Here is a 23,049-nt window from a genome sequence, read left to right as displayed (position 1 = left end):
GATAAGAAATGAATCACAATTCTTGCTAATTTTCCCCCTTGTAAAGTGTCTCAAATTTATCCCATGCCATGTGCCTAGTTTAGATTCTCATTGGTACTTGGCTGAAAAATAGAGAAAGATTTCTAGTTTGTGTCTTGACTATACACCTTGCATCAGTCCATTTTGTTTTTTTCAGACTTAGGTCATCCATTTTCTTTTCTTTTTTTTTAAGATTTGTTTATTTGAGCGGGGAGGGGCAAAGGGAGAGGGAGAGAGAATCTCAAGCAGAGTTGCTGAGTGGGGGAGCCGCTTGATCCACAGAGCGTGGGGCTCGATCCCATGACCCTGAGATCATGACCTGGGCTGAGCCACCCAGGTACTCCTCATAGCATTTGTTTTCGTAAACTTTGACTCTCTATGTACCTAAAGAGCAAAGACCATACTCCTTAGCAAGGATTTCAGGGCTCTTCACACTGTGAACTCAGCAAGATAGTGTAACATTATTTTGCTATTAAAATTTAAATGGGCTGTGTGTTTTCATCTTTGTGTATTTTCTCATTTGGTTTCTTCTGCCACTGTAGTTGAGCCATGAATAATGGGGGATTGGAGCACCAACCCCCCAAGCAGCTGAAAATCTGAGTATAACTTTTCATTCCCCCAAAACTTAACTAATAGCCTGCTGTTGACTGGAAGCCTTCCTGACAACATAGTCGGTTAACACAGATTTGTATGTTTTATGTGTTATATACTGTATTCTTATAATAAAGGATATGTTGTTAAGAAAAATCATAAAGAAGAGAAAATATATTTACAGTACTGTACTGTATGAAAAAAATCCACGAATAAGTGGACCCACATAGTTCAAACCCATGTTATTTGAGGACCTAGCTTCCCCTTTCTGCAGAGGGGGCATTCTCCTTGTCTGTTAGGGTTTGCTGAGCTTTTAAACTTCAGTGTTCCAGGCAGGCTTCATGAATCACCTTCTCTACTTTGATTCTGAAGCACTGTATTTGTGCTGCTACTATCGTCCTTAGTTTAGCTTTAGTTACCAAGGAGGACGCCATCTTTGCAGCATTGTGAGCTTCTTGAGGGCCAGAATCCTGATGTACTAGTGTTGGTTTCTTTTGGCCTGTTGTAATCTTGAACGAGTTATGTACTCATTAGATAAAGGTGCTGGTCATAATGCTATTGACCAAATGTTTGCATTTCTCTTACTTTTCAATACGAGGTAAGAGTATATGTCTCTATCCCATTGAGATTAGACTTAGGCTTTGACCTGTGAATTGTGAATTCAAGTGAGGTATGTATGGTTATGTGTGTACCCAAAGATCTGAAGCCCTTAAGATCAGCTGTCCAAATTTCCGTGTTTCCCTTTGCCTGCCAAGGGAATGGTGGTGGATGGTAGAGACTCTCTTATCCTGGGTCCCTGGGTAAGTATGTATTTTTTTTTCCCTCGATTTTTAACCCATTAAAAAAAATTTTTTTTTGAGATACAATCACATACTCTAACATTCACCTTCTTAAAGTGTACGAACTCATTGGTTTTTAGTGTAGTCACAAAGTTGTGCAGCAATCACTGCTAATTTCAGGACATTTTAGTTACCCCAGAAAAGAAAGCTAGTCATCACTGGCACTAATGCCCTATCCTTCCCTTCTCTTAGCCACTGGCAGCCACCAGTGGCTTTCTGTCTACTTTCTGTCTCTGTGGATTTGGGGCTATTCTGGACATTTCATAGAAATGAAGTTAGACAATATGTGACCTTTGGTGTCTGGCTTAATTAATTTACAATGTTTTCAAGGTCCATTCATGTTTGTATCATGATTAATACTTCATTTCTTTTTATGGCTGAATAACATGCCATTGTACTACATTTTATTTATCCAAACTTTAAGTCACTGAGATTTTAAGGGTTGTTTTTGACTGATACAAAAAGTGTTTGAATTGTCAATATTTAGAATATCCTGTTTGGATCACCATTTGGATAATTGAGTTTAATGGATATAACATTCTTACTCTTAAAGTTTTCCTTAAGTGACACTTACATATTTTGATTATTTTGTGTACGTCTGAATCCAGAATCCATTAGAGCAATCGTGAGGCACTTTCCCCGCATGTAATGTTGATAAATTATGTATTAATGCATTTTATCCTGTTGAGAGTATATTTTCACTTTTACTACATAAAAACTGTTTTGATGTTTTGATCTGCTAGCTTTAGAGCCAGTAACCCATTAACAAGTGGGTTCCTTCCAGCAATTTGTCAGTGATTTGAAACTTACACTGTACATTATGTACACGTACAGAGAGTGTTTAAACAGACTTGGTTCCCAGGCCAGGCCAGTAACATTAAAGCGTTAGGAAAACCACCAATAATATTAACCTGAGTTCAGGTCCTCAGGAGAGACCACAAACACAGAGGTGGAGAAGAAAAGTGTCGCAGTTTTTGTTCTCTCAACAGTGCTGAATTTGGGACAGTTTAAATGACTATTTGTCAACTAACTAATTACATTTTAACCATTTATTTTAATAAGATTACAGTTTTGAGGGCACCTGGGTGGCTCAGTTGGTTAAGCGACTGCCTTCGGCTCAGGTCATGATCCTGGAGTCCCGGGATCGAGTTCCGCATCGGGCTCCCTGCTCGGCAGGGAGTCTGCTTCTCCCTCTGACCCTCCCCCCTCTCATGCTCTCTCTATCTCATTCTCTCTCAAATAAATAAATAAATAAAATCTTAAAAAAAAAGATTACAGTTTTGATATCTTTTGAGCTAAATACATCTTGGTTGAGGTAAATCTAATTTGACTCTCAAACCTATTAGTAATAATAGAAATTAATAGAAATTAAACCATAATTAGTCAACATTACTTAACTTTGTTTCGCTCTTCACAGACACCAGATTACATAGGAAAGCTTTACTACCAAACTGCCAACAAACTGAGGCAGAATCTCTTGGTTTTTAAAATCAGAGCAAGGTTTGCTTTGCTGTTTATGTTCTGTCCGGTGGGTGGCAGTATAACTCAACTGGTTGTCTTGCATGTGGTCATTGGATATTTACATATTTTTTTAAAGACTATAATTTCTATATCTTTTGAACTACAGAGTGTGTTTTTAGAAAAACTTTCATTCCCCCAAATATGCTATTCACTCCTTGCTGAATGAGGATGATTTTAGATTATAAGAAAATTGCCTGTTGTCCCTACATGGATTTCAAGTAAAACAAATGTCATTGCCTACTGGTAGGTTGCTCTTCATGTGCGTATTCTACTGAATTTTTTTCTGAATAAGTTATTTGGAGATGTGTTTTTTAATCTAAACTAAAACTTAAAGCAGTTGTTATAGCAATGTTGTACTTGTCTCACAGAATTCGCCAATGAGACACTGTAACCCTCAGCAGACCATAATTTTAGTAAGTTCACTATCATTTTTTCAAGATAGGGACTGTGTTTTCTTTTTATGTGTCCTCATAGGGCTTAACATAATGCCAGACCTAAAGAGAGGTCCAATAAAACACTCACTAGTTGATAAAAAGCATATGCTTGAGATTACTGGAACCATCTACTTGTTGAGTTAAAACAGCAGCTTGAAAATGGAATTTGTGATGAGCAAGAGAGTCAAATTACTTAAATAATGAGTAGTTATTTGCAATTGCTTGTCATCACAGTGTACAGAGTGCACTATGAGTTGTATTCTTTTTAAACTAACCTTTTTGTTTTGAGACAGTTTTGACTTAAATTGGAAAAGATAAGGAAAAAAGTTTCCTTTAAAAAATAAGCACATAGGGGGCGCCTGGGTGGCTCAGTCGGTTAGGCGTCTGCCTTCAGCTCAGGTCATGATCCCAGGGTCCTGGGATCGAGCCCCACATCGGGCTCCCTGCTCCGCGGGAAGCCTGCTTCTCCCTCTCCCACTCCCCCTACTTGTGTTCCCTCTCTCGCTGTGTCTCTCTCTGTCAAATAAATAACTAAAATCTTTAAAAAAAAAAAAAAAATAAGCACATAGGAGTAAGTAATTTTTGCTAAGTGTTAAAAGAGGTGAGGTGTGTAGGAACGTGAGGAGTCATCCTAGTCCACCTGACTTCTTTAGATATTTTCTTCTATTAAGTAATCCGTGAACCTTTTGTAAATGCTGTGTCACTTAGCTTAGTCATTGTTAGTTATATGGATAAGCTAAAGGGATCCAGGATCACAGAGGCTGGACTTTTATTTTTTTTTAAGATTTTTAATTTATTTATTTGACAGAGAGAGACACAGCGAGAGAGGGAACACAAGTAGGGGGAGTGGGAGTGGGAGAAGTAGGCTTCCTGCCAAGCAGGGAGCCTGATGTGGGGCTTGATCCCAGGACCCTGGAATCGTGACCTGAGCTGAAGGCAGACACTTAATGACTGAGCCAACCAGGTGCCCCGAGGCTGGACTTTTAATTCAGTTTACTCTCTAAGACCCAGTGCAAACTTCTATAAAGGAACTAGAGAGAAGGTGTGGACTGTCCTTGTGTTGAGACTCACAGGGATTCTGTACTATTAGTTTACACTTGGCCTTGAATGATTGGTCAAAGCTTCTCTTGTTTTCTTACCAGCTTTTATGGCTGCCATCACTGATGGAGAAACTGTTTATGTGTCCATTCTTTCCTTAGAAGAACCGGTCACTTTTTTATTTTATTTTATTTTTTTTAAGATTTTATTTTTTTAAGTAGTCTCTACCTCTGAACATGGGGCTTAAACTGAATGCATGACCCCAAAACCAAGAATCACGTGCTCTACCAGCTGACCCAGACAGGACCCCCAGAGCTGCTCACGCTTTAGAATTCATTTCACCTGGTTGGACAGGGCAGCTGTAAAACACAGACACCTGAGGTCTCTGATGAGCTTGGAAAATTATATGTAGTTTAGCTAGTTTTTTTTGTTATTAGTAAAAATATGATATGCTAACATTTTAACATTAATGGTACGACCCCACGTGAATTTTTCTTTTAAATTTAACAGTTTCTTGACTGCTGTCAAATTCAGTGCTTATAAAGTTATTAAAATGTAATAGTGAAGTTCCACATCCACTTTCTTGAAATGCAGAAAGCTGCTGGAGAACATCAGTCCACTCCCCCTGCTTGTTGTGTTCCCTCTCTCGCTGTCTCTCTCTCTCTCTCAAATAAATAAAATCTCTAAAAAAATAAAATAAAAAAATACAAGATTTTAATTTATTTGACAGAGAGAGCACAAGCAGGGGGAGGGGCAGGGAGAGGGAGAAGCAGGCTGCCCGCTGAGCAGAGAGCCTGACTCGGGGCTCCATCCCAGGACCCTGGGATAGAGCCTGATTCGGGGTTCCATCCTAGGATCCTGGGATCATGACCTGAACCGAAGGCAGGCACTTAATCGACTGAGCCACCAGGTGCCCCAAAAGCACATACTCTTAAAATTTGTTATGTTTCATTTTGGTGGGGTGGGGGGGCAGAGGTGGAAGAGGAGGGATATTAAGTATGAAATTGTGGAACTTGTTTGTGTTTTACATCTGTGGTGTCCATTTTGGTAGCCACTAACCACATGTAACTCTTCAGATGAAAATGAAATACATTTTAAGTGCTAAGTAGACCTACATGGCTAGTGGCTACCATATTGGACAGTGCAGATATAGGACTTTTCTACCATCACAGAAAGTTCTGTTGGGCAGTACTGACCTAGATCATAGTATTTTCAAGTCTATTGGCTAGAAAATTATTTAAATAAATCATGTTGTTATAAAATTAAATATACATCTAATCAGAATAACTGACCAAACTTCCTTATCTAGCTTTCAAAAGTAAGGATAACAAACTTGTTTTCCTTCCCTTCTGTGAAGGCATGGTATGGTATATCAAATCTGACCCTTAAGTCCTTGCTCTAAGGAATATATGTAGTATCTAAATATATACATATATAATGCTAGTGATATTAAGCAGGTTAGGTCTTCAAAATTAGGTGCTGAAATTATTTTGTTTCTATACAACTATCCATGAGGTTATCATCTAGTTCTTTATTTCACTTAAAAAAATTTTTTTTAAAAAAAGCACTGTCTACAAAATACCATCTGTAGGAAGTTATCAATTGCAACATTGTGGTAACAGAAGATTAGCAACAAGCTGTCAGTGTGGAGATTGGTTAAATAGTACATTTAAAGATTGTACTTAGGAACAGATTTCTTAAAATGTGGTTGGGGGTGTGTGTCCCTGAAATCCTTTCAGAGGGTCTGCAAAATAGAAACTTTTTCTAGTACTACTAAGATGTTATTTGCCCTTTTCTGTGTGTTGATATTTGTTCTGATGGTTCACAAACAATGGTGGGCAGACTGTTGATGCCTTTGCACAAATCTTCACTTCCACCCATTTACAGAAGAAAACAAACATTTCACTTAAGAATATCCTAGATGAAGCAGCAAAATTTTTTCTTTTATTTCACAATTTTATTGTGACTTTGAATATACTTTAAAAAATATTCTGTGTGAAGAAATGGGAAGCTACATACCCCAAAGTAACAGTGATTGTTTAAGAAAAAGCACTTGTGTGGTTGTATGAGTTTTGAGCTAAACTAGCTGGGGTGTTTTTTTCCTATAGAACACTGTTTTTATTTGAAAGAATGACTGACAAACTATGGTTATTTAACTTGACTTTGGTATTTGACATTTTCTCAAAAATGAAATGTGTCACTTCAAGGAAAGCAACTGACAGTATTGGTTGCCAATGATAAAATTCGAGCTTTGAAGTGAAAATTAGAATTTGGAAAGCGTGTAGCTACTACCATGACCTCGATGGCTTCCCAGTACTTAAAAAGACTCTTCTGATGAAATAGGTGGTGATAGTAACAAATATAATTTTTTCTTTTTGATGTATAGTGAAATGCGTCAACATGTGGAAGACTTATGTAACTCAGTATTTTACAAATGACCAATTTCTGATGTTATAAAATGTATTAAAAGATCCATTCAAAGTAGAAGATAGACCAATGGGTTTTAATGTAATAGAGTACAGAGAGTTCATTGATAGTTTCAGATTTCCTGAAATCTGAACCTTTAAGAAACTCATCAAGTTTCAAAGAAAAATATCCACAATTATCTGAAAAGGATATTAAAATATGCCTGCCTTTTCTGCCTGCATATCTGTTCATTTACTTCAACCAAAACAACATACCACAACTGATTCCATATAGCAGCAGAATGAGAATCTATCAGTCTTCTATTAAGGCAGAAGCTAAGGAGACTTGCATAAATGTGGATACAATGCCATTTTTCTTATCTTTTTTGGGAAAATAGTTATTTACATGTAACTAGTTTATAATATATATATATTTTTAAAGATTTTATTTATTTATTTGAGAGAGAGAGAATGAGAGACAGAGAGCACGAGAGGGAAGAGGGCAGAGGGAGAAGCAGACCCCCTGCTGAGCAGGGAGCCCAATGTGGGACTCGATCCTGGGACTCCAGGATCATGACCTGAGCCGAAGGCAGTCGCTTAACCAACTGAGCCACCCAGGCGTCCACTAGTTTATAATATTAAATATATAATTATTTTATCATTAAATGTTAAAATATAGACTTTATTATTGTCATTTTAGAATAAATTAATACATATTTTTAAAACCCAGTTTTGATTTCTAATATGGTAATAAATATTGATAAATATAACCCATATAATAAAAGCTTTTTGGAATCTTCAGTTATTTTTAAGAATGTAAAGAGGTCCTGAGACCAAAATGTTTTAGAACCACTAGAATAAAAGTCTCCCAAGATATGTTGTTAGGAAAAGTACAAATTGGTGTGGTTTTATGTAGGCATTTGTGTGTAAGAGGATATAAATGGGATACTTATTTTCATGTATGTATGTAAAATTCTTCTGGAAGGATAAAAAGGAATTAAGTGTTGGTTCAGCGAGGAGGAAATAAAGGTAAACTGTTTATTTCCTTTTGAATGCATTTGAATTTTAAACCAGATGAATGCATTGCTCATTTAAAAAAAAAAAAAAAGGGCAGAAGAAATTGAAGCATTCCTACCAGATATGTTACAAATTTCAGTGAATCTAGCTCTGTTATGAAAAGTTAGAGCAAGTTTGGAGCAATAGTTATTTTTCTGGCAGCTTGCTTTTTCTGTTTTTCTGTTTTTCTTTCCTTCTTTCTTTCTTTCTTTCTTTCTTTTCTAACTTGCTTGTTTTAGGGTAAAATTTTTCATTTAATGTCTAAGCCAAATACATTCATATTGAAATAATGTAAATCAAACAGGTAGCAATTCCCCCAGTGGGGCCCAAGGTATACTGAACTTAAGTTTTAAGGAGGAACAGTTTGTTATTTTTTTTAATGGCAGTTATTTCTGGTTCCTTGTAAAGAGATTGGATTTATTTTAGAAGACTGTTATAATTTATAGTCCTGTCATTTAAAAGGTTTAATAAGTGCAGCATGAAATGTGGAACTAAAAAGCTAAATAAATGTTCTGACATTTGATTTAGTACAAAAAGTGCTTTTTAATACTCATAACCTTGGAAGCTTTGGAAATTCTTGAAAAGAATAACTAAGGAATTCAGTTTTATTTATTCTCTCTGCTATTAAGTGTGCCTTTTGATCAATGTTCATACTTTTAACTTTTGAATAGATAAAGTGTCCTTTTATGAAAAGGGAAAATTATTTTAATGCAAAAACTCTTCAGATTTTCTTTTTCTCATATAATACTTCTATAATTTATTTCTTTGAATGCTGAAATATCATTTCCAGGGTTCTTTGCAGCAGTTTAGAAAGAGGTATTACATTGCTTCTCGGTCTTTTGGCTAAGATCAAGTGTAGAAAGAGGTATTACATGTGATTCTGCCCATTAGTTATAGTTAAAAGTTTGCCCATAATGTAGAACCATTTTCCCGTTTCTTTAGTTAACAAAGAATGCCTTTAATAATGTTAATAGGTTTTTCTGAAGTATTAGACAAATAGTTAATTCATAAGAGTTTATTTACCCTCAGTACTCAGTAGTTGCATGTGCATTTATAACGTCTGACATTTTTCAAAGCATACACTTATTATTTTCTTTGATTGTTGGCACATCTTGGAAGTAGCACAATTAGTATTTTCCCTATTTTATAGTTATGGAAATTGAAATTCAGAGGGCTAAATGACTTGCTTAATGTCAATACAACCTTGTTAGATAGTAAGAAAGCAGTTTAGATGGAAACAAGGCTAGGTTAGATTTAGATTTAAGCAAATTTAGATTTAAGCAACACTTTCCTTGCAAAAAAACGCATTTGTCTCTGCATGCTGTCTTCCAGGTTTTGTGGTGAGCTGTGGAGGTATATAAAGACAAGACACAGGTCTTTCCCTCCAGGGGCTTGAAGTTTAGTGGCAGAGGCCACCTAGTGGGAAAAGTGAAGAAGTGGGATGGTGCTCTATATGAGGGCAGAATGTCTCCGACAGGTTTTTTGTTTTTTTTTTAAGATTTTATTTATTTATTTAACAGAGAGAGAGAGAGCGCGAGAGCACAAGCAGGGGGAGCAGCAGAGGGAGAGGGAGAAGCAGACTCCCTGCTGAGCAAGGAGCCCAAAGTGGGGCTTGATCCCAGGACCCTGGGATCATGACCTGAGCCGAAGGCAGTCGCTTAACCAACTGAGGCACCCAGGCGCCCCTGTCTCCAACAGTTTTGAGGAAGTGACACATATCTTGAAGAGTGAATAGAAGTTAGCCAGGGCGACTGATTAGGGGTGGTGATAAAGGCATTCAGGAAGAAAAGATTCGAGGAGGTCTAAAGCAGCACGCTGAAGAGTTAGTCATGCCGTGGGAGTACTGTGCTGGGCTGCGTGTGAGAAGAATAGGATATGAAAGCAGAGAGACTGCATGCCCTAAAGTTTTCTAAGGTACAGCGTGCTAAAAGAGGGATGTAATGTAAATCGATGGAAGGACTCAGATTGACTGAGGTTTGAGTCTTCGTTCTTGGGCTTAGTGGGGGACTGTAGATAAGTGACTCTGAGCCCTAGTGACCTCATATGTAGAATGGCAGTGACATTCATACCAGTTTGCAGGTAATTAGGAAGAGTAAGAAAAATAAATGTAAAAAAAGGACCTAGTGTGTGCCAAATCTCTAAATATGCAATCATGGAGGATGAACTAGAAGTAAGGACAGTTCACTACACATGTTCTAACATCTAAGTAGACCTGAAAAAAATAGAAATGAAATCTTATTTTAAAAATAGTATTGGAACATTTGGACATTTCTAAAACAGCTTAGCTGAAGTGGTTTTTAAATTTCATTGTTTAAATTTAATATTTTGGAATCTTTCAGTGTGGCATTTCCTTGTTTTCCTTGTTTGAAAGCAAGACTTTCTGTACCCAGGGTATGGTTGTCCAGTAGTGAGACTGCCAGTGGTTCGAGTCACTTCTGTTTGCATGACGATTTGTGCCATCCCCTCTCCCCAACTCTCTGGCCCTGGAATGAATTCTTACCTGGGAGACCTGGATGTGTCCTCTTTTAACACTCTAATTTTAGACAAGTGACTTGCCCATTTGTGTGTTTCTTCAGTATTAAAATGGTACCTAATTAATTTAGCTTTAGAGAATAAAATTAAACAGTGGATGGATATACTTTCATAATGCCTTAGTCCGCTGGGGCTGCCATAACAAAATGCTACAGGCTTTGGGTGGTTTAAACTACAGAAATTTACTTCTCCCTGTTCTTGAGGCTGGGGCTAAGATTAAGGCTGATTTGGTTTCTGATGAGAATTCTCTTCCTGGCTTGTGGATAGCTATGGGCTTGCTGTATGCTCACATGGCCTTTCTTCCGAGTGTGCTGGGGGGTGAGATAGGATAGAGGAAAAGAGACAGGAAGAGAGGGGAAGGGAGAGCGAGCTGCCTGGTGTCTTTTCTTATGACACTAATCCTAAAGGATCAGGGCTCCACTCTTATGACCTTATTTATTATTTAGCCTAATTGCTTTCTTACTCCACATACAGCCACACTGGTTTGGGCTTCAACATATGAATTTGGGAAGGGGGACACATAATTTAGCCCATAACATGCAGTAAAATTGAAAGTATTTCTTTTGATGGCTTTATGATTTGGTGTTTTGGTAACAATGAGTTAAAAGCCAGGCATGTATTACTCTCCAGAGCTGCAGATGTATATGGACCATTTAAGTCTCTGCTTTGTAGCTGATTGGTTAGCTATAGAAGTGGTTTATAGCCAAGTTGGTAGAAAAGTCAGAATATTACTGTGCCTAGGGTAATTATAAAAATTCAACAACCATTTTAATAGTATGTTAAACCTGTACCATTTCCTGAATTTTTTCTCTCTTTCTTCTTCTTCTAGGCTCAAATATGGTTTGGTTCCTATAGGAAATGTCCACATAGTTGAGTGATAATTTTTAAACTCATTTATCTTAATAAACACAACTTGTGAATGCAACTTTTTACTCATTAACTGAGCAAGCCTTTTTAGCTAACATGGTAAAGTTACAGTTTTTAAAGACAGCTAAACCAAACCTCTGTTTTGCATAGCAGATTTTGGAACAAAGATAGAAGTCTTAACTAACCTTCAGGGTATAAGTCTTCTCCTTTTCTTTACTGTAAATTTCAATATGAATTTTGACTTGGGGGGTGCTTGGGTGGCTCAGTCGGTTAAGTTCTGCCTTCAGCTCAGGTCATGATCTCTGGGTCCTGGGATCAGGCCCTGCATTGGGCTTCCTGCTCAGCGGGGAGTCTGCTTCTCTCTCTCTCTCTCCCTCTGTCCCTCCCCATCACGTGTTCTCTCTCTCTTTCTCTCAAATAAATAAAGTCTTTGAAAGAATGAATTTTGACTTGGACTTCTGAGTCTGTTTGCACTTTAGATTGTGGTGGATGAAAGGTCTTTAACTTGGTTTCCAAGAACGATCACATTTAATGTTCTTTCTCACAGGCCAGCCCTCCAGATCTCTATATTGAAAGATTTAATATAGCTCTTGGACAGTATATGGGAGCATTGCAGAGCATTGTGCCTCTTTTCATATATATGGTAAGTTAGAGCTGTTTTCCCTTTCCAAATATCTCCATTTATTGGTCTAAGTACAGATAGATGCAGTTAAGCATGTTCTGTTTATCTTTTGCTATGTATTATGTTAGAAATGGAAGTTAATCTATTTTAGTAATGTTTGATTGTATTGACATAGAATTGTTTACCCTTTTATTACTGTTTAAAAATTCCGTAAATAACACTGCTGAATAGACAATTAGGCATTAATAATCAGTACTCAGCATTTATTTTATTTTTGCCATATGGAAGATACTGTGCTTGGAAAATAAAGATATATAAGAAAGATTTCTTGTCCTCAGAAAGTAGAGAGTTAAGCCATCTATCTAAAAACATGACATATGATAAATCCCCAAGTAAGTCATTCCATAAAAAAAGTAGAATAATAAAATTTTCTTCCATTATGGTGATGTGATCTCTTTCATTTGGAGAATTATGCCATGAGTATAATTTGTAGTCTCTGGACTTTGTTGATTAGCCCCTTCTCTCTCCTAAATATATAAAATCATAAAATCTTAATGTTGGTGTACCTATTGAAGGCAGGGGCCGTTAGCAACCATTATCCCAATTCCTCTTTATTAGATTAGACAATGGGATGTTTGGGTTGATCCTACGTTCTGTAGCATAAAGATTGCTATATGTGGAATACTAATCTTCAAAATGATTTATTCTCCATAAAATATACTTCACTGAAAAAAAACAAAACAGAACATTGAGAGGAATCTGTATTATCAGCAGAGGACTGTTAATTAATTTGTGGGGAGATATTTACAGTAAAAAAACAAGTAGTCAAAGGTAATGACATATCTGTACATTTAGAGAGAAATCTCCAGATACATTATGTGAAAAAGCAAAATGCAAAACAGTATTTGTTATTTCTTCAGAGCAAGTGTTTTTTTTTTTTTTAATTAGGAAAAAAAGCATATCCAGATATATATATCCATATATATGCAAGGAGCATTTTAGAAAGAACATACAAAGTTTTCCCATTTGAATGGGGCCTTTGGGAATGCAACAGAGGGTCTGCTCTGGGAGACTGGTTTTTATTGCATGGTTTTGTTACCATGTGTACATGTTATTTTTATAATTTTCATAATGTTCTGTTTAAGAATTAAGAGAATCAGTGAGCAACTTGTTAACATTCCTGTTTTTATTTTCCACACCTATACATTGAGTTAACATTTAAACATGAACAAATTCGGTCTTGTTTGACTTGCCAGTCATTCTAATCATGATGCTTTTGGCTACAGAAAAACAGAACACCTGATTCAAAGTGACTTAAGTAAATAAGGAAAAGTATTAATCTCTTGTAATAAAACTAAGCAAATGCGGCAGTCTCTAGGGTTGGTTGAATCCCGTGGTTCAATAGTGTTACCAGGGACTCAGGTTCTTTCTTGTCTCCTTGATGTACAATAGCATCTGTTTCATCTTGTTCTCGTGGTCATAAGATGAGTTATAAGATACTTGCACTGAAGCCTAGGCTTCTCTCAATCTGATTGCTCTATGTGGGGTCACGTGTCAGCCTTTGAACCAAAGACCATTCCTAAGAATGCCATAAGCTGAATAACAGAGTAATCAGTGAAGTGGATTGTATGTTGGGGAGTCAGCCAGTACATGTCCACTGCCTGCTTTCAGCCTAGATCATTGATAAATGGGGTACCTTTTATTAGTGTTGCCTGTTGTTGCCTTTTGATGGTGATACAGTATTTTTAAAGGGAGTATTATGTGTCTGTCACACAGTGTGGTCCATTTGTCTCTACCTCTCTGTTTAGTTAATGTTAATGTCTTCCTGTGTTCTTTTGGAGGTGTATAGTTCATAACATTTTGTCTTTATGTGCTTTAACTCCATGCCAGAAAGACAAATAACTAATAGTAGCAGGGCTTTTGTTTTTTGATGTTGGGTTTTTGTTTTAATTGATACTTTTATTAATTGTTTCCTAAAATAATTTATTTTTTGGTGCTTCAGCTCATTAGACAAATCATTTCCCCCTAACTGAGGCACTAAAAAACTATTTTCTTTTTCAGAATAAGTTTTACATCGAAACCAAGCTTAACAGAGACCTAAAAGATGACCTTATAAAGCTGTTTACGGAACATGTTGCAGAAAAGCACATTTACAGCCTAATGCGTAAGTAAATTCAACTTATAGGGATGAGATAACACTAGCAATGATCTTTTTGATTTTTGATCAGAGAGCTTTGGCATATACAGCCAGTGTTGACATCTGATTCATATAGCAAGAGGTATTGCAAGTCCAGTTCTATAGAGCGAGACCTGAGGAATTGAAGACCTATAGAGGAATTGAAAATGTGACTTAAAGTCCCCTAGAGAGCTGGGAGCAGCTTAGCCAGGTCCTTGGACAATGCCTTTATATCTGGCCTGATAATTACCTTTTTTCTCCCCGACAATGGGGGAAATACTATTAAGGGGTTCACCCTAACTTCGTTACTGGTAATTCTAGAAGGAGCACAGTGTTGTATCTTTGAAATGGTAGCACAGAATTCTCTCTGATTTTTACTCTTTGGTGTGAAATCCCTTCTCTAGCATAGTCTAGTCTAGTTATTCATTAACTATATCTTAGGCAAGCTTCTCAGCCTCTGGTCCTGGTTTTTTCTTCTATGAATTGGGATTTATAAAAGATTTAACTTGGTAATGTAGACTGGTAGGTAAGCAGATCAAAGCACCAAGTTCAGTTAGTTTTTCTCTTCCCCTATTCTTGGGCCCCCTGCCCCCTCACAGTAGGTGGTGTCTTATCCTACCTTTCCTAAAAGAGTATACCTCTCTAAGTGGAGTTTAGGAAGTCCTTGCAATGTAATGTCTCAGCATCTTTTAAAAGTTCATGTTTTATGCGGTATATCATTGAAGTCATTTTTTAGAATTTGGCACATACTTGGATTTATAGTATGTATTTTTTGCTTTTCTAATAGTCATGATTAGTTTCTACCACGGTGAACTCTTACCAGTATTTACAGAAGAATTGTTCTAAGCTTGACCATAAACTCTTTCTCATTTTTGAGTTTAAATTAAGAAAATTAAGAGAATGAATTGTTAAACATTGGGCCAGTTTATTTTAAAAAGGCCAAGTTTTCAAATAATATGATAGATTAAGGTAATATTTGTTTCATTATTATGTTCCCAACAGATTTCTAGAATCAGAATAGAGACCAGAATCTTGGGAGCAGCACCTAACTATTATCTCTGATGTTGACATTGTCTTTGCTTTCATTGTAAAATAGAACGAGCATTTTGAAGTCTTTCCTGTTAAAATTTTTTAGAGAAATGCTACCATTTGGTAGAAAAGCTTCTTTACTCTTTGAATATGTTTTTATATTTGTCATTAATTTGGAAATCAATTTTATTGGGCATATGCAAAGAGAATATTCAAAGAGAATATAGTCATCCAGATCTGGTGAGAGAAACCTCTCTTCTGATCCGTGTGAGCTTTCCATAGATTCATGATATTTTATAAGATCATATCCTGTGAAGAGTCTCCACATAAAGGCCTCTCCACGTAAATACATAAAAGTCAGGAAAAAAATGAATTTTTTTTTCTCTTAAACCTTCAATTAACTTGTACTTTATTTTTCAAAAAAGTAATCTTTCTCTTGTTTATTATATAGTTTGATTTTCATTCAAAAGTAGATACGCCTTTCTTTTCCAAGTAAACTGTAAAGTTATTAAGCTTTTTTTTTTTTTTTTAAAGTAGGCTCTACTCCCAGCATGGAGCCCAATGCAGGGCTTGAACTCATGACCCCAAGATCAATACCTGAGCTGAGATCAAGAGTCGGACACTTTACTGACTGAGCCACCCAAGCACCCCAGAGCTTTTGTAAATTGTATAAAACTGAGCTGATCACGTATTTATTGAGCGGTTATCAGGCATTGTGCTTAGAGTAAGGGATTCAGACGGTGACCACTGGCCTCATTGGTTTGGGCTCTGTAACAACAAGGGACACGCTAAGTGTTTATTAATGCTATGTGGATGGTCATCAAAAAGATTTAAAAAATACACTCACTACTTACTATGTAGTGGGACCTGTTCTAGATACTTTACAAATACTACCTACCATTTATTTCTCATAACTCTAAGGTGTAGTAGTCATTACTTCCATGTTACAGATGGAGAAATTCAGGCATAGAAAGGTTAATATTAATTAAATTGGAAGAACAGAGCTAAGAATTGATTTCTCATCTCTAGTTATACATTTTCCTGTACTTCCCCCTCACTCCAACAAAACAAATTCTGATCAGTTAATTTCTTTCTGTGGCTTTAGATACATTTGAAAATGCTGGTGTTCATTTATTATTATGACACCCCAAAACATAGTCTTTTTATAAAGTCTTTTATTTTGCTCACAGAGCTGCAGTTGGGGCAGGGCTTGGGGCATTTTATCTTGGCTGCACTCAGCATTGGCTGATGTGATTCACCCAGGGGTTGGGGACTTTCAAGATGGTTCACTCGTATGACTGGCAAGTTGTGGTGACCGTAGTTTCCTCTAAGAGTGAGTGTCCCAACATATGGGAACTGGAAACTGCCGGTTTCTTAAGTCCTGGACCTGGAAATTGGCACCGTGTCACTTTTGCAGTGTTGTGTTGGGCAGGCAGTTACAGAGCCCAGATTCTAGGCGAGTGGGCGTGGACACACCTCTCCATGGGAGGTGTGCTGAAAGAATTTAGGGGCCGTGTTTTACAGCAGAGGCAAATGAACACCCCTCTGCTAATGAATAATTGGTACTCCAATGCCCTGTTTCAGTGATTGTTTCATGAATGAATACATGACTTCTCAGTGAATGACTTCTCACTGTAAATAAAGGCCATTTTCTACCATCTCTCGGTACATATGTGCTTATAGAATAAAAAAGCTTTTACTTTTGGCTGGTAGTAAATTTGTTTTCCTTTGAATTTAATTTTTACTTTGCATTAAACTTTGAAAACAAATACTAGGATCTACCTTAGCCAGGGTATCTGTAGTATTTTTATATTGATGATTCTGAGCAAATGTGACGAAATGGGCTGGTTAATGATAGAAGTTTCTTGAGAAAATGTAGTATGTTGAGTTACAGTAGAAGATTTATAGTTCACTTTGACAGAGGGCTTTAAAAATTTACATGATTATCAGTTATTCTTAGGTTCTACCTTTTAGTTCAGACCCTTGTAGTTTGAACTTGTTAAAGGTCAAGAATATTTTTAATTTTAGTTTTGATTTTAAGAATTACTTTTCAAGTTAGAAAAGGAGAGAAGCCCTTAGGTAAGGCTGTAGCTCTGAGGGATAATTGAAAGAGTAGAGGAGCTTGATTCTGGCTCCAGTTCAGCTATTAAGAAGCTGTGTGACTTTTAGGATGGCACTTAATCTCTCTAGACTTCAGTGTCATAAACTGTAATGAAAGAGGTTAGTCCTGGAAGTTCAGGAAGGTCCTAGTCTAGTTTTAAAACTGTTAACTTAAAATCAACAATCAGTGGAATTGTTGGAGGATTCTTTTTTTTTTTTAAATTCTATAATTTTGGGAAGAAAACTGTTACTATGGGTGAAACTTCGTTACCTGTTACATATAAGATCTGTATTTCAGTGCTGTCATGGTGAACTAGAAAGAATACAGAATTTAGAGTGAAACACAGGTTCTCAGACCTCTCTGCCACTTGCTAGCTCTGTGACTTCAGATGAATTATGCAGTGTTTTTTTATTGTTTTGTTTTTAGCCTCAGTTTCCTTATCTGTTTAAAAAAAATGATAAACTTGTGAGAAAGTAAATCCTAAAGTTTAAAAGAATTAAACCTGTAAAGTACCTAGCACCTGTTAAATACTCAAAAAATATTTTCTTCTCGGTCTCATGCTGCTGCCGCCTGTCTCCCCCCCCCCCCCGATTCCCTTCTTTTTCCTTAAAAGAGGAGACCAACTAGAAAATCTCTTAAGCACTGTTCTCCTAAAAAGAATTTAGGTGGAGAGGATTTTAGTGAACTGTTATGCCATCTCAACTCTGTTATTGTTATGTTATTGAATGTAATTCTTTTTTTTTTTTTTTTAATTGAGTTCATTTATTGAGTCCTTACCATGTCTTGGAAACTGTATTTTATAATCTATTTGTCTATCTATCTATCTATTTGATGTAGTGTTCATGGTTCATTGTTTGCATATAACACCCAGTGCTCCAGTCAATACGTGCCCTCTTTAATACCCATCACCAGGCTAACCCATCCCCCCACACCCCACCCCTCTAGAACCCTCAGTTTGTTTCTCAGAGTCCACAGTCTCTCATGGTTCGTCTCCCCCTCTTTTGCCTCTTTGGTTAGATTGATTCCTAGGTATCTTATGGTTTTGGGTGCAATTGTAAAAGGGATCAACTTAATTTCTCTTTCTTCTGTCTTGTTGGTGTATAGGAATGCCATTGATTTCTGTGCATTGATTTTATATCCTGCCACTTTACTGAATTCCTATATGAGTTCTAGCAGTTTTGGGGTGGAGTCTTTGGTTTTCCATATAAAGTATCATATCATCTGCAAAGAGTGAGAGTTTAACTTCTTCTTTGCCTTTTCGGTTGCCTTTTATTTCATTTTGTTGTCTGATTGCTGTGGCTAGGACTTCTAATACTATGTTGAATAGCAGTGGTGATAGTGGACATCCCTGCCGCGTTCCTGACCTTAGGGGGAAAGCTCTCAGTTTTTCCCTATTGAGAATGATATTCGCTGTAGGTTTTTCATAGATGGCTTTTATGATATTGAGGTATGTACCCTCTATCCCTATACTCTGAAGAGTTTTGATCAAGAAAGGATGCTGTACTTTGTCAAATGCTTTTTCTGCATCTATTGAGAGGATCATATGATTCTTGTTCTTTCTTTTGTTAATGTTTTGTATCACGTTGATTGATTTGCGGATGTTGAACCAACCTTGCAGCCCAGGAATAAATCCCACTTGGTCATGGTGAATAATCCTTTGAATGTACGTTGGATCCTGTTGGCTAGTATTTTGGTGAGAATTTTTGCATCCATGTTCATCAGGGATATTGGTCTGTAATTCTCCTTTTTGATGGGGTCTTTGTCTGATTTTGGGATCAAGGTAATGCTGGCCTCATAAATGAGTTTGGAAGTTTTCCTTCCATTTCTGTTTTTTGGAACAGTTTCAGTAGAATAGGTATTAATTCTTCTTTAAATGTTTGGTAGAATTCCCCTAGGAAACCATCTGGCCCTGGGCTCTTGTTTGTTGGGAGATTTTTGATTACTGCTTCAATTTCCTTAGTGGTTATGGGTCTGTTCAGGTTTTCTATTTCTTCCTGGTTCCGTTTTGGTAGTTTATACATCTTAGGAATGAATCCATTTCCTCCAGATTGTCTAATTTGCTGGCAGAGTTGCTCATAATATGTTCTTATAATTGTATTTCTTTGGTGTTGGTTGTAATCTCTCCTCTTTCATTCATTATTTTATTTATTTGGGTCCTTTCTCTTTTCTTTTTGATAAGTCTGGCCAGGGGTTTATCAATCTTAATTAATTCTTTCAAAGAACCAGCTCCTAGTTTCGTTGATCTGTTCTACTGTTCTTTTGGTTTCTATTTCATTGATTTCTGCTCTGATCTTTATTATTTCTCTTCTCCTGCTGGGTTTAGGCTTTATTTGGTGTTCTTTCTCCGGCTCCTTTAGGTGTAGGGTTAGGTTGTATATTTGAGATCTTTCTTGTTTCTTGAGAAAGGCTTGTATTGCTATATACTTTCCTTTTAGGACCGCCTTTGCTGCATCCCAAAGATTTTGAACAGTGTGTTTTCATTTTCATTTGTTCCCATGGATTTTTTTAATTCTTCTTTAATTTCCTGGTTGACCCATTCATTCTTTAGTAGGATGCTCTTTAGCCTCCATGTATTTGAGTTCTTTCCGACTTTCCTCTTGTGATTGAGTTCTAATTTCAAAGCATTGTGGTCTGAAAATATACAGGGAATGATCCGAATCTTTTGGTACCGGTTGAGACCTGATTTGTGACCCAGGATGTGATCTATTCTGGAGAATGTTCCATGGGCACTAGAGAAGAATGTGTATTCTGTTGCTTTGGGATGGAATGTTCTGAATATATCTCTGAAGTCCATTTGGTCCAGTGTGTCATTTAAAGTCTTTATTTCCTTGTTGATCTTTTGCTTAGATGATCTGTCCATTTCAGTGAGGGAGGTGTTAAAGTCCCCTACCATTATTGTATTGTTGTCAATGTGTTTCTTTGCTTTTGTTATTAATTGGCTTATATAATTGGCTGCTCCCGTGTTAGGGCCATAGATATTTAAAATTATTAGATCTTCTTGGATCGACCCTTTAAGTATGATATAGTGTCCTTCCTTATCTCTTATTAAGGATTGCCACCCCAGCTTTCTTTTGATGTCCATTAGCATGGTAAATGATTTTCCAGCCCCTCACTTTCAGTCTGGAGGTGTCTTTGCGTCTAAAATGAGTCTCTTGCAGACAGCATATCGATGGGTCTTGCTTTTTATCCAATCTGATACCCTTTGTCTTTTGTTTGGGGGCATTTAGCCCGTTTACATTCAGGGTAACTATGGAAAGATATGAATTCAGTGCCATTGTATTGCCTGTAAGGTGACTGTTACTGTATATTGTCTGTGTTCCTTTCTGGTCTATGTTACTTTTAGGCTCTCTCTTTGCTTAGAGGACCCCTTTCAATATTTCTTGTAGGGCTGGTTTGGTGTTTGCAAATTCTTTTAGTTTTTGTTTGTCCTGGAACCTTTTTATTTCTCCTTCTATTTTCAATGACAGCCTAGCTGGATATAGTATTCTTGGCTCCATATTTTTCTCATTTAGTGCTCTGAATATATCATGCCAGTCCTTTCTGGCCTGCCAGATTTCTGTGGATAGGTCTGTTGCCAATCTAATGGTTCTACTGTTGTAAGTTACAGACCTCTTGTCCCGAGCTGCTTTCAGGATTTTCTCTTTGTCTCTGACACTTGTAAGTTTTACTATTAAATGTCAGGGTGTTGACCTATTTTTATTGATTTTGAGGGGTGTTCTCTGTGCCTCCTGGATTTTGATGCCTGTTTCCTTCCCCAAATTAGGGAAGTCCTCTGCTGTAATTTGCTCCAATATACCTTCTGCCCCTCTCTCTCTTTCTTCTTCTGGGATCCCAATTATTCTAATATTTTTTCGTCTTATGGTATCACTTATCTCTCGAATTCTGCCCTTGTGATCCAGTAGTTGTTTATCTCTCTTTTTCTCAGCTTCCTTATTCTCCATCATTTGGTCTTCTATATCACTAATTCTGTCTTCTGCCTCATTTATCCTAGCAGTTAGAGCCTCCATTTTTTATTGCACCTCATTAATAGCCTTTTTGATTTTGACGTGGTTAGATTTTAGTTCTTTTATTTCTCCAGAAAGTGTTCCTTTAGTATCTTCCATGCTTTTTTTCAAGCCCAGCTAGTGTCTTTATAATCGTCATTCTGAACTCTAGTTCCAACATCTTACTAATGTCTGTATTGATTAGGTCCCTGGCAGTTGGTACTGCCTCTTGTTCTTTTTTCTGAGGTGAGTTTTTCCGTCTTGTCATTTTGTCCAGAGGAGAATAGATGAATGAAAGGACAAAATGCTAATAGGGTAACAACGACCTCAGAAAAATACACACTAAACAAATCAGAAGAGACCCGAAACTGGGGTAAAAGAAAGGGAAGGAAAAAAAAAGAAAAAGGGTATGATCAGATATGATCAGACTGGTGAATAGATCAGTGCCACATACTAGATTTTGGGTGTATTTTGGTCTTTTAGAAGAAACTGCCTCCCAAAATTTTAAAGAAAGAAAAACTTATATATGTATAAAAGTAAGGGTAAATATGATGAAGGGATGGCATATGACTGTAAAGATGAAAATTATAAAAGATTTTATAAAAGGAATTGATAAGAAATTGGTTGAAAAAAGAAAGAAGAGAAATTTTTAAAAGAAGGGGGAGAGAATGTGATCGGGCAGGAGACTAGAACAAAGCCATACAGTAGAGATTTAGGGTATATTTTGGTCTGTTAGAAGAAACTGTATCCCAAAATTTTAAAGAGAGAACAACTTATATATACGTACCAAAAATAAGGTTCACTACAAGATAAAGGGATAGAATATGACTCTAAAAATGAAAAATAAAAAAGATTTTAAAAAAAGGGATCGATAAGATGTTGGTTGAAAAGGGGAAAAAGAAAAATTAAAAAAATATAGAAAAAAAAGAAAATTAAAAAAATTAACTTTGAAAGACTAAAGAATCATGGGGAAAAAAGCCATGAATTCTATGTGCTGTATTCCCCTAGTGCTGGAGTTCTGCCATTCTCATTGATCGATCTTGGCTGGCTGTTCTTGCTGATCTTCTGGGGGAGGGAACTGTTGCAGTGGTTCTCAAATGTCTTTGCCCCACGAAGAATTGCACCGCTCTTGCCAGGGGCTGGGCTAAGTAATCTGCTCGGGTTTGCTCTCAGGAGCTTTTGTTCCCTGCAGACTTTCCCTACAGCTTTGGAGGACAAGTGTGAAAATGGTGGCCTCCCATTTTCCCCTCTAGGAGCCGAGAGCTTGGGGCCCCACTCTTCAGTGAGCCCCCAGAGAAAAGTAGTCAATCACGCCTGTCTCCCTGGTCTCCGGCCACATTCTGTGCTCACCCAGCCTGTGACCGAGCATTTCCATCTCCAGCACATGACCCCGTTTGGAGTCTCCAAACCCAGCAGATCCCTGTGGTGCACTCCTGTGCCGCTCCTCCCAGGGGAGGAAGGGGAGTCTCCCCGGATCTGCCGCTTGTTGGGTCCCTGCTGGAAGAGCAGTGGCCCGACTGTGCTGCGGGTCACAGTTTATGGCAACCCCGAGCTGAGAGCCCGCTCCTCGGCCCCGTCTCTGCAGCCAGCTTCCCTGCTCTGATACCTGGGAGCTCTGCCGCACTCAGGCACCCCCCCGTCTTTCTGTGACCCCAAGGGTCCTGAGACTACAGTGTCCCAGTGAGGGTTCCACCCCCTTCTTAGCCACTGGAGCGACGTCCCTCAGCAGAGCCAACTTCTAAAAGTTCCGATTTTGTGCTCTGCTGCTCTATCACTTGACAGAAGCGGCTGACAGAGGCCCCCTCCCCCGCCATCTATCTTCCTGAATATCGCCTCA

At 37.5% G+C, this 23,049-nt stretch overlaps 1 protein-coding gene across 3 annotated transcripts in view; it reads left to right on the top strand.

Moving 5' to 3' along the window:
• Positions 1–23,049, top strand: part of CACUL1 (CDK2 associated cullin domain 1) — an 85,943-nt gene that overhangs the window by 41,518 nt on the left and 21,376 nt on the right. Inside the window, exons 4-6 of one of the 3 annotated variants that reach the window (XM_064595327.1) lie at positions 11,849–11,944; positions 13,985–14,087; positions 15,666–21,455. In XM_064595327.1, the coding sequence (XP_064451397.1) occupies positions 11,849–11,944; positions 13,985–14,087; positions 15,666–15,763 (297 nt within the window). In that variant the 3' untranslated portion in view covers positions 15,764–21,455. Of the gene's footprint in view, positions 1–11,848; positions 11,945–13,984; positions 14,088–15,662; positions 21,456–23,049 lie in introns of those variants that run through there. The other 2 variants (XM_054508424.2, XM_045878947.3) reach the window with 2 other exon arrangements.

Source organism: Mirounga angustirostris, unplaced genomic scaffold, assembly GCF_029215605.1.
Source record: "Mirounga angustirostris isolate CCGP_5_RB_7025 unplaced genomic scaffold, mMirAng1.0.hap1 SCAF_6, whole genome shotgun sequence".
In the NCBI taxonomy this organism is placed as follows: domain Eukaryota; kingdom Metazoa; phylum Chordata; class Mammalia; order Carnivora; family Phocidae; genus Mirounga; species Mirounga angustirostris.
Note: the sequence above shows the minus strand (reverse complement) of the source record. Positions and strands in the feature narration are given on the sequence as shown.